This window comes from Salvia hispanica, chromosome 3, assembly GCF_029641045.1.
Source record: "Salvia hispanica isolate PSC_SH4W2 chromosome 3, Shi_PSC_v1, whole genome shotgun sequence".
NCBI classification, from domain to species: Eukaryota; Viridiplantae; Streptophyta; class Magnoliopsida; order Lamiales; family Lamiaceae; genus Salvia; species Salvia hispanica.
The window spans coordinates 5,287,884-5,299,890 of record NC_142694.1 but is presented as its reverse complement, the minus strand read 5'-3'; the positions used below and the strand labels follow the sequence as shown (position 1 = coordinate 5,299,890).

Here is a 12,007-nt window from a genome sequence, read left to right as displayed (position 1 = left end):
TTTCTTCATAATTATTGTGGTGTTTATTACAATTCAAATGTAATCTGTCTCTCGTTTCTTCATAATTATGGTGCTTATCATAAGTCAAATGGTTCGGCGCAGACTGATAATGAATTGGAACCTTATCACGCCGTACATATCATTAGTTTGGTTCTCTCATTTACTTTTGACTCTTAATGAACTATTTTTTGAAATTAATTTCTCCAACAATTCTTCTGCATTCTACTTATAAATTTGTAGGTTTTCAAATTTAGAGATGTTAAAGAATGATGCAAGCTAATACTATGTCACTAAAAAATATACTCCCTCCTTTCCCACACTAAAATTATACTCCTACTACTCTACTTTCACTTTGACTATAAATAGTATGGAAATTATAATTTCCATAACTCATTTCTCACATATCATTATAAAACTAATTATATATAAAAGTGAGACCATATTCCATTAATTTTTCCAAGCTCCACTTTCCTCATGTCGAGTCGAACGTAGATTCTTATTGCAGGATAGAGGGAATAGTATATACCATAATGTCCCTTTTTTGTGGGATAGAAATAGAGTTGTGGGGCAATTATTTGAATATCTTGAGGGACAGCAGCTTCCAAGAAGATTGCCTCTCAATCTAAAAAATTCTATAAATACGGCCTCATTTCTTTACGGCTTCACTACAACATTTGCTTCCTTGTCTGCGACTGCTTTTCAGTATTCGCCGCGTATATATGCTTTCTTGTCTGCAAAAGAGATCAAAGGTAAGCTTCTAACATTTTGCAGATATCGTAGATGTTTAACTGATTTAATTTGTTAATATAAGCCTTGCATTAATGTGATATTGTATTTTGTAAATCAAGGGCTTTAAATGTCTGCGAAGGAAGATTGCCGTCACCACACACTACCACCGTTGATCAAAGCCATCGCTGCAAATGAAGTGGACGGTTTTGATGAACCCAAACCATCAGTTTTCGTAAGTAGTAAATGCTTCGCAATGGTATGTGTTAAGTCAAGTGGGAACTTTTTATAAGTGAGATTAAGTTTCCGTTAATTTTCAATCTCAGATGATCGAAGCAGCAAACGTGGATACTGGAGATCGTTCGATCTCCATCAGTATGCCACCTTCTCCACTAGGTGAGGCCAAAGGGGCTAAATTTCATTCTCAGCCGATGCCCAAACCTTCGGCAGTGCATCCGGTTTATGACAAAAGATTTAACTCTTTCAAGACATGGTCTGGCAAACTCGAAAGACAAATCTCAAATCTACGTGGCATTCACCTAGAAACCGAGCCATCGCCTCCACAAGAGTGCTTTGAAAATGTTGCCGTACACAGATATTTCGACGCTTTGGAGGGCCCAGAATTGGACACTTTACGGGTATATCTTCCTCAAATAGTAGGAGTGCTAATTAATTAAGAATGTTTAATGATAAATTCAACATGAGATATTCACACGTGAGTGAGATGTATCTATTGATAAATTCAATATGATATATTCGCATGTAAATTGTGTTTATTGATAAATTCAATATGATATTTACGTGTGAATAGTCTCACTTTGTAAAATGTGAAGTGAAAAGAAATCTTGAGTTCTTTTATGGTTACAAATTAATGTTACGATGAAATCTCATGGGGTGATTGGTATCTCACTTTAAAACAAATGAGATCGTACTTGCTCCCGTAAAATAACAAGTAATGTTGACTATTGCAGGCCTCCGAGGAAATCATTCTACCAGAAGACAAGCAATGGCCATTCCTCCTCCGCTTCCCCATCTCCACCTTCGGTATCTGCCTCGGCCTCGGGAGCCAAGCCATAATGTGGAAGAGCCTCTCGTCCTCCCCCGCCACCGCCTTCCTCGACATCACACCTCACATCAACCTAACAATATGGCTCATCACCGCAGCCCTAACCCTCGTCATAGCCATCATCTACGCCCTAAAACTCATCTTCTACTTCGAGGCCGTCCACCGCGAGTACTGCCACCCGGTCCGCGTCAACTTCTTCTTCGCACCGTGGATCACCCTCCTCTTCTTAGCCCTCGGAGTTCCGCCCTCAATTGCCCAAACGCTTCCTGCGCATTTGTGGTACATCCTCATGGCCCCGATCTTGTGCCTCGAGCTCAAGATCTACGGCCAGTGGATGTCCGGCGGCCAGAGGAGGCTGTCCAAGGTGGCCAACCCGACCAACCATCTCTCCGTCGTCGGGAACTTCGTCGGGGCTTTTCTTGGAGCGTCGATGGGGCTTACCGAAGGGCCTATTTTCTTCTTTGCGGTCGGAATGGCGCATTACATGGTGCTGTTTGTGACGCTTTACCAGCGGCTTCCGACGAATCAGACGCTCCCGAAAGAGCTACATCCCGTTTTCTTCCTCTTCATCGCCGCCCCCAGCGTCGCCTCCTTAGCTTGGGCTAAGATTCAGGGCTCTTTCGACTCTGGCTCGCGCATAGCCTACTTCATCGCCTTGTTCCTCTACGCTTCCCTGGTGAGTGTTGGCAATTGAAACTAAAATAAATTTAACTAATAGAACTGAAATCATTATATAATATAAAAATAATATTTAATAAATATAGATAACTGAAAGTATAAGTCTCAATTTCGATGTCTTAACTTTTTATTATTGGTTTGTTTTGAAGGCGGTTCGAGTGAACTTTTTCCGAGGGTTCAAATTCTCGATGGCGTGGTGGGCCTACACGTTTCCAATGACGGCGGCGGCGCTAGCGGCGATCAAGTACTCGGGCGCGGTGACGTGCAGAGCGACGCAGATCAAGGCGGTGATGCTCTGTCTGGTGGCGACGGTGGCGGTGGCGGCGTTGCTTGTGAACACGGTGGTGCACGCGGTAGTGCACGGGGACCTCTTCCCGAACGACATGGCGATCGCGATCAGCAAGAGGCGGCCGAGGCGGCGATGGTACCACAAGAGATCGGGCAGCTCCGACAGCAACATCGAGAAGTACCTTAAGTTTATCGAAGATGGGAAAGATGTTGAGGCTTCTCTTCATTCTTCTAGCTCAACTACTAGCCAAGATTGAGATTTGAGCATGCTCTGTTTTTGCTAATCAAGTGAGGACATCTCTGCGATTCGGAGAGATCAATTTCCGGTGATCTTGATTTTTCGTCGCTTCGTTTCAATCTCATTACTTAATTTTTGTTCATTGTTTATTCTGCTTGTGTATATTTTTTCATTTGCAAATGCAAATTTCTTAGTGGTTTGTTCAATTCATTGACTAGTCGTTTAGGATTATGTTCAATTTTGAGAGCAGCCACTTTATTTAATAAAATTGAAATTTAATATGCATAAAGCCCAATTCAATGAAAATATAAATTAGAAACAACAGAAACCTGGCCCAAATTTGACATAAACCCAACCCATAATCCACTTAATCGAAGTAACGCGCTTTATATATGAAACTGATAGTACAAATTTTTTTAATTTGTGGTTAATTAATTTTATAACTTTTGAAATTGAAATACAAATTTATAAATTTTCAATTTTTTGCAATTATTCAACAATGATCAAAAATCGAAATTAATTATGACAATAAAATCACGGTGTTTCATACTACTAGTAATCGACATTATTTTATTTAACATTGAAAATGAACGGTGTCTATAATGAGCAAAAGGAAATTTATATTTAGAATACCCTTTAGAATTATGTCTGAGGGACCTAATCATTTGGTTTCGGGCTATCTGAGTGGTTAAGGTTTATATACACATCTATGTCAAGATCTACCATGAAACCTTAAACAATTTCCAAACTTATTTTCAAACCAATTGATTATTGTTATGGACCCTTTAAAACAAAAGGTGTTTGATTAATCGGATGGTCTGAACTATGTAAAACAAGAAAACATTTTCCACATATATGCTGTCTCGAAAAGCATAATGATAAAAACTTTAGCCAGCTATTTCTTGCGACACGAGGTACAAAACAATGTTTCCATTTTGGTACAAATGTGTCTGATTGAATATGGGGCCAATAAGGTAATCCTACATGAAGTTTTAAAAGATTTTTGGATAATATTCGTTATAAATCAGGTATGTATATTTCGGAAATACTGGTGATCCATCAAGATGGATTGAAAATGCATTATGTTTTACATATATGCATCAAATTGTCTGAGGATAGAAATACATGATTAAATCAGAATTGTTAGTTCAGCCCAAAATCATATCGGTGGTTTAAGCTTTGGAACTATGATCGTCTATTAGGGGTGAAACTGGACCAGAACCAATAGGCAACATGCATGTTCTACTGATTTGGTAAAATGTTTGGAATCGCAATATGCATTTAACTGTCATTTGACTTAAAAATTAGAAGAAAAAAAATACGCGAGGAAACAAAAAGGTTAGTGAGGTAAAGTTACTATTCCCTCCGTCCCACTTTAGGAGTCCCGGTTGATTAATTTTGGGCGTCCCGCTTTAGGAGTCCCGTTGAGATAAATTAATAAAAAATGCCTACAAAATGTTAAAAGTGAGTCCCAACACCCACTACAACTAATAAAAAAGTGTTAAAAGTGGGTCTCAACATCCACTAAAATATTTATTTATTGGTCACTCAATTAAAAGTGGGTCCCAACATCCACTACAATATTTATTTATTACACACTTAAACACTTTTTTCTTAAAACATGTGCCCGACTCAACCGGGACTCCTAAAGTGGGACGGAGGGAGTATTACATAACTATTTTAATTAATTGTATGGAATTTGGAAATAGCGTATCCAATTCGCAATTTATAGGTAGGTAGTATTTGCCATCCTCACTATTTATGAAGTTTCCCCTCCACCCCACCCCAAATAAACAAATCAAATCAAACTACTTGCAAAAACAAAATTTAGTGCTAGTAGGTATTTCTAGTACTCCACATATTGTTTTTTGTATGTAATTTATAAATTATTTACGCAGAAATGACATTTACCTAAAACACTACATCATCCACAAATATTGTGAAAGAGAAATTGGGAAGATTGTCCATCTCCAGAAAGAGAGATAAAGACATCTAGTTTAGACGTGTAGACTCATTAAATCCACAAAAATAAGTAGAAAAAAGGTACATAAACACAGAATTAAAAGTACCAATGATTTTGACATTAACCCTTGATTATAGTTTCGAGAATGGATAATGGGTGTTGATTTTTGTCATAAATATATGAATGCACTTTATTCAAAAAGTAAAGAGCGAAAATGACAGATAGTAATATTATGCGGCAGAAAAGCAATTTCATATACATTCTCAAATTTATTTTCCGCAATTCTTTTGTTAGATACTTTAATCATGCTATCATCGTCATGCCACAGAAAGCTAATATTTCTTTAATAATTTAATTCAAAGAGAAAATATGTAAAGATAAATACAGGTTTTGGCGTTATTATAGGCCTACGACGTAATACTATTTTATATAGATAAAGGTGGGATTAATAAGTTTTATTTATACATATTCAATATTTGTTTTTATCATCAAATTAATATTGTTTATTATGTTGATGTTGTTGGCATATGTTGTGTGTCTATAAATTTTTAAAGGAGATAGACGAGACTGATATTGTTATGAAATTGTTGTTTGTTAGTTGATTTTTGTTATTTGTTTTTTTTTTTTTTTGTGTATGTTTAGGATTAATTAATGTTTGGACTATTTTTCGGTGGAGTATAGTGATCAGATTTTAACAGCTTTACAGTAATGAAAAATTAATAAAGGAATTTAATGATACAGTATTTAAGTATAATTTGTAAATCTCGGTTTTGGATTTTAAAATTAATTGGGCTCAGCTGTGTAGCTCAACACACGGCCCAAAGGGCCACAAATCAATATCAATGTTTATACACTCATATAACTATAGCATTATATTACTCCTGGAGTAGTAGATTGGTTTGTGATAGTTGTTGATCATTTTAATAAAATAAAGAAAATAATTTAGGTCTTGGATAATGATGGCGTGAGGAGGCAAAATCAGAATTTATAATTGTAAGAAGGGAAAGTATAAAAATGAGATTAGCAGCGTATTGATAGCACGCGAAGCAAAAAGTTAAAGATTAACTTTTAGGAATTCCTGCCGGCCATGGCCATGCTCTGCACTCTGCAGCTTTAGCGTTGATTTTCATGTTTTATTTCCTAAATTCTTCAACAAAATTAAAAAACCAGATTAACTAACTTGTTACTCCTACTTTGGTTAAGTAACACAGTTTGTCTTATTATAATAATAATAATAATAATAATAATAATAGGTATAAATTCAATGTTATAGTAAAACTTTATAGTAATAAATTATATTTTTGAATCTTTAATGATGGTTGATACTTCTAAAATATCTCAAAAACCAATAAATTATTGACTTTTTCTTGTTTAGTAGTACCCCTTTGTTAAAGATATGGTAGTATTTTAAACCTCAATTTCCTTTTTGTTTCCTAATCTGTTGGGTGGCGACACAAGCATACAAAACTTTCTTATATGACTAATCTTGCTAGTTGCTACTGAATATGCAATTAGTAGTACAATACAACTGAAAAAAGCTAGTTTGAGAAATTACAGACATATATTCCCTAAATTTATATGTACAGTTAGCTATAAAATAAAATAGAAACATCAGGACCTTTGCGTAATAAAGTAGGTATTATTCAGGCCAGATATATCTTAAGTTGAAATATCACTAATGTCTCTATAAATTTTAATTCGACATGCCTGATTTTTCAAGTGTACTTTGACTGAAAAATTGCATTGACATGTAATTAAGCTTAATATACAATTAAGTCAGTCAAACGTCAAATTTCTCATAGTACTATTATTTGATCCCCAATTTATTAATTTAAAATTGTTTATTATATTGTTTTCCGAGGATTGGTCAAACTGACAAGACAAGATGATGATTCGTACTGGTACATTGTATGAGTAGAAAAGAGAGTAGATAAAGTAGTATAGTAGTACAGTTTTCATTCAAAAATAATTCTAAAAGGTCAATTTGATAAACATTTATAGTGATTTTATTTTATCTTATTTATATCCGGGAAACTTTTGCACACTTTAACTTGTGAAACAACCAGTGTATTCAATTGAGGTAGGAACAAGAAAGTAACTATTCTTTATCTAATTCATTTATCAAAGTAGCACTCAACTTTAGTTATTTGTTTCAATATGCAAATATAGACAATAAAAGGTTGGTCAATTTGAGAGTACATAAGTATTTTTTTTTTCATTAATTTAAAACGGGACGTTGATGATCGATCACCTTTGTCTATTTATATCGTTTAAAGATGATGACATTGAAATTATTACAGAAACCAGCCTTAATAAAGTGATGTTATTCTCAAGAAATATACTCAAGAATTAATTATGGCCCCCACATTTTTTTAATTTTTCTCGTATATGATTACAGCTAATAATTTATTTAAAGGCCCACCCTCTAGAATATATACCTATATACAAATATTACAAATATATAGATATAGATATATAATTTATATTAATAAAAATTATTTAAATGAGTATAAAATGAGAAAGAATTCAAAAATGAAGAAGGCCCCAGTGATTATCCCTACCTCATGTACATATCACATGCAAGTTGTTGGAACTCAATTCAAAGATTTTAGTATTCCAAATAATTTGTCTCAGACTGTATTTAATTCGAGGGAGTTTGGTGAAGAATTTTTTAAGATTTAAATGAGTTTTGGAAAAATTATTTAAATGAGTTTTGGAATTTGAAGATTTAATTTTTGGATGAACTGTGTAACGTTGAATAGTCGGAAAGTCGGTGCTCACAAATCACAATAATAATATGAAAAATGGAGTATTTGAATTACAAATTTGAGAAATAGTGAATTAGTATCTATATATTTGGATTTGTATGGGAAATAACCTACTCTCTCCGTCCCTATCTAGTAGGGACATTTCATTTTGAGCACTAAGAGAGAGAATAAAAGAAGAGTTCTTTTATATTATTTTCTCTATTTTTTTATATTTTCTCTACTTTAACTTTTACAAAATGAATACTGAAATGAAACACCTCTACTACATAGGGACGAAGGGAGTAAATTTTTGCAAAATATACATCCCCAATTATAACTAACGTTTATTTTAAAATAAATGGTAATAGTATTTGAAACAATTTTGCAAGTTAAAGTATTATCCAACTATTCATGAAACTGAAAGGCAGTATTTTCTTTCTTTATTTTTCATAATTTGTATAAAATCTACTGTTGTATTCAAATGATATGTAATCCATGGACTCTTTGGCTTGAGTAATAAGATACTAGTATAAATTATACTCATCTAAATGCTCCCAACAATATGTCCCCCTCCAAAATCATCATTCATAATTTTATTGAATGGCTACACAGCTTGAGTTTTACACTTAATTAAATATATGTCGCAGCTATAATTATGCAGAACCAGTAATCACAACCATCTTAAAATTTAGAATTTACTTATTCCGCCTTAAAACTTCACAAAGAAGAAAAAACTCCCATCTTTTCTGAGTTGGAAAAGGAGAAAATAAATAATAAACAACCCAAATATAATGGAAACACACACAGTGCCTTGAAACTGTGTGAACTACTACTACTACTACTAGTTTCCAAGGCTTACAATCTTTGACAGAAACTACTTCCTCAAAAAGACAGATTTCTGCATTATATTTTGTCATGATAATACAAAACAGAAAAAAAAAAAAAAAAAAAAGAAGATGAACCACCACCATTCCATTTTATCATGTCTTTTCCTTTTTTTTGTTGTTGCTTCAATCCTTGTTCATTACATACCTGAAAATTTTCAAATAAAGCATTGGACTCCAAAACAAGATTTCATCAACATTGATTGAAACACAGAATTTAGTGAAGTTTTCAGTTACCCTGAGTTCTTTTGCAGTGGAGCACTGCTTCATAGATTGAGCTCTCCGAATCGCAAGACCTGCGCCAGTTATCATCAGCGGAGTAGGCCAAGCTCGTCCGTGGTGAGGTCGCAGCCGACAGCTCCCAGTTCCGGTTGCTGCTCATTGCGATGCTACTACTGCTATCCCGCCTCTTCCTATAAAGAAGAGGCCTCAACAAGAACTTGACATACTTCTGGAAGAATCTCTTCGACAATCTGTGGCATCTCCTCAAGGAGGCGCAGCGCACACGCCTTGTTGAATGCACCGTTATCTCAGAAGTGGAAGCAGTAGTTGTTGGCATGTAGCAGCCCTCGTCGTCAAACCTGACCATCTTCACTTCCTTGACAAAAAGGGGGACGAGGAAGCCGTTGGAAATGAGCTCATCCGCGTGAACAAGGCCTAATGGGGAGTCCGAGACAGGGAAATCGAAACCAAAATCAGAAGAAACTCGGATGAACCTCTTTGAGGGGGGCAGCCTTGGATCCATCTCGATGAAGGAGGCTCCTTCATCATGATCGGATGAGATCAATGAGTCCTCGAACGATGACGGCTTCAAGTTAGCCAGCCAACTGTAGGAGAAACTCTCAATGGAGGGAGTCTGCAAGCTAGCTTCCATAGAGAGAAAAAAGGAGGAAAAAGGCTCAATTTTTTTTGAAGTGTGTTTAAGGTCTATGAGGCTTATAAGAAGCCTTGCTCTTACATAATGCAAATGTACATGTATTATCAAGTACATATTGTGTTTCTCTCACTATGCTGACAATAATATTTGTGGTGGTCTGACTTGATGACAAGTGTAATTAATAATTGACAAGGAAAGGAAATGGGAGAAAGGGAATAAAAGTATTAGCCCCACAAAGTACTCATTTTTGGGTCTAGATTTCTTCATTACACATTAAATACAAGATAGTGTTGCAAATACACACTGATAAATGCATTTGAAACTAGTGCAGTCACTGATTAATGCTGTAATAGACATCCAATATGCATCAAAGGTTCTACTTGACAGTCTATACTAGTAACTTTTTCAGTCTATTCATTCACTTATTCTAAGGTTGTTTTCTCTTGTCCTTTAACATTTTGTTGTTTATCATTCTCTCTTTCTACGTGACCATAAAAGTCGCAAGCAACTGTGGAATTTTTGCATTCAACATTCGACATATTTGGCTACTACAGATTCATGAGGTTAACAGCATGGATGGAGGAGGGCTTGGCCTTATTTGAGGAAATTTAACGAAGTAATTCCACTAATAGAAAGTCTAGTTTGGACTAAGTATGCTATCATCATATATAGTTCAGCCACTCTGCATAATTAATTCAAGATTGCTTATTTAGTTTGACAGTTACAGAATACCATTAATAAAGCTAAATAAATCAGAGCAAGGAAACAATAATTCGAGGATGGATAAGATTCGAGTGAAGCCAAATATTCAATCAGTCATGCTGTGGCACATGTTGCCTAGAAGTGGCAGATAAATATAAAAAATCAGACTTTCAACGATACAGAGAGTTATATAGAAACAGCAATAAATAACCAAAACTCGGACTTATAGTAGTGGAGGAGTACTAAATAAGTGAACTGACTTCGTTCTAAATATCCATCACACATGTAAGGAAATCTAGATATTTGAGTAATATGTTTCATGATGAGAGCTTTGAAATCCAAGGGGAAGCCGGCAAAGAGGATAACCATATCGTGCTCAGCTTTATCAGCTAGCGGGACACTTGATCGTACTAGGGGAAGGAAATATCAGGACGTTCTCATGGTAAGGAGGTCTCGGGGCATGACATCCACCAACAACCTGAGTGGTGGTGATTCCTACAATAGTAGTAGCTTTTTTGATGATAATGCTAAAACAGTTGTCTCTTTCGGGCAAAGTCCAGCTATTATTAGAGCGCTCGCAAACAAGTTAGAGAAACAAAAATACCAGACAAAGGTCCCCCCTTGTTGTCTGAGAAAAGGGTAGCTGTTAGGAAGCAAAAACCACAACTCAAAGTGACTCGAGGCACCATTGGTCCCCCTTTGACGTTGCTCCCTATAAAATAAAGGTGTAACTTTGAGGAGAATTATTCTAAGTTAAACCACAACTAGACTAGGCCTAGTGTTGTCCAAGGATTGTGAGGAATTTTATCAGGCAGACATGATCTAACTGCAGAAATAATGAAGATACTCTTCAATAATGAAGTAGCAACGAGATCAAGAATAAACATAGACGCCCACAAAGCAGATTCTTGATCTCAAATACAGAATAATTCACAAACCAATGATCAAACACATGGGGGGCATTCATGAATTGGAGTATTATTTTTTCTTCTTTTTCTTAGTCGAAATTAGTGGAGTTGTATTTACTCATCTAAGAGAAACAAGCACAGAAATAATCTTTGATGCAGTAAATACTATCACAAGAAGAAGAGCTGAAATAAGACGAGTCACGATATTGATGGATACGAAAAAACCAAAAACGTTGTTCACAACAAATTGGACAGGAATATATGTGACCACATAATATATTAATTTCAAATAATTGGAGACATTATTATATGGTCAAATAATAATACTATGAGATGTTAAGAAAATTGATTGGTTTTACTGTAGATTAACACATATTCTACCTGAAATGATTAATAAGTTCAAAATCTCAGTGCATCTAATCAACTCATTTCTCAGAATGAAAAACTTCTTGAATGTGACTTAAAATAAAATCAAGTGAATGCCTCTTAAGAGACTTTTTTTTTTATCTTTTTTTTTTCAAATGCAATTTATTTTACGATTGTTATGGTGTGTATGCATTATTTTTACTTAAAAAAATATTCTTACGTTAAAATGAGTTTTTATTAGATCACTGTTATATGGAGTACTTAGTAAAATTATGGGCTTGCACTTTTCCTATTTCATACTAGTACAGCTATTACTATTAGCCTATAAGTAAATGCAGACATGTAGTGCACATAATTCGTGGTTTCTTAATCAGAATCACATATATAATCAAAATTGGTTACATGGATACCTTATATCTTGAATTTTACATTATGTAATGCATTGTTAATTGTTAACTAACATGTTTGAATTGAAACATTTTAACGAAAAAATTGAACAACAAATCGGAACAGGAAAATACGGACTAAATGAAATTTTAAAGGGCAATTAACAATGTTTAATTT

At 34.9% G+C, this 12,007-nt stretch overlaps 2 protein-coding genes across 2 annotated transcripts; one reads left to right on the top strand and one right to left on the bottom strand.

Annotated features, from left to right (window-relative positions):
• Nucleotides 1-605: 605 nt before the first annotated feature.
• On the top strand, nt 606-3,202 carry LOC125212539 (S-type anion channel SLAH3-like). Its single transcript, XM_048112739.2, has 5 exons — nt 606-749; nt 849-961; nt 1,053-1,364; nt 1,698-2,468; nt 2,620-3,202. The coding sequence occupies exons 2-5, from the start codon at nt 857-859 to the stop codon at nt 3,013-3,015; spliced, it is 1,584 nt and encodes a 527-aa protein (XP_047968696.2). The 5' UTR covers nt 606-749; nt 849-856; the 3' UTR covers nt 3,016-3,202.
• A 5,246-nt stretch (nt 3,203-8,448) lies between these two features.
• MAKR6 (membrane-associated kinase regulator) lies at nt 8,449-10,562 on the bottom strand. The gene is made up of 2 exons (XM_048111483.2): nt 8,828-10,562; nt 8,449-8,738 (listed from the first exon to the last, which is right to left on the bottom strand). Exons 1-2 carry the CDS (start codon nt 9,579-9,581, stop codon nt 8,731-8,733), a joined length of 762 nt encoding a protein of 253 aa, XP_047967440.1. The 5' UTR covers nt 9,582-10,562; the 3' UTR covers nt 8,449-8,730.
• Between the last annotated feature and the right edge of the window lie 1,445 nt (nt 10,563-12,007).

What these genes read in the sequence shown, in the direction of transcription:
- LOC125212539 (XM_048112739.2), top strand. Translation starts at nt 857, where the DNA reads ATGTCTGCGAAGGAAGATTGCCGTCACCACACACTACCACCGTTGATC. An exon ending in AACCCAAACCATCAGTTTTC is followed by an intron (nt 962 to 1,052) that starts GTAAGTAGTAAA and finishes TTTCAATCTCAG; the next exon opens with ATGATCGAAGCAGCAAACGT. An exon ending in CAGAATTGGACACTTTACGG is followed by an intron (nt 1,365 to 1,697) that starts GTATATCTTCCT and finishes TGACTATTGCAG; the next exon opens with GCCTCCGAGGAAATCATTCT.
- MAKR6 (XM_048111483.2), bottom strand. Translation starts at nt 9,581, where the DNA reads ATGTACTTGATAATACATGTACATTTGCATTATGTAAGAGCAAGGCTT.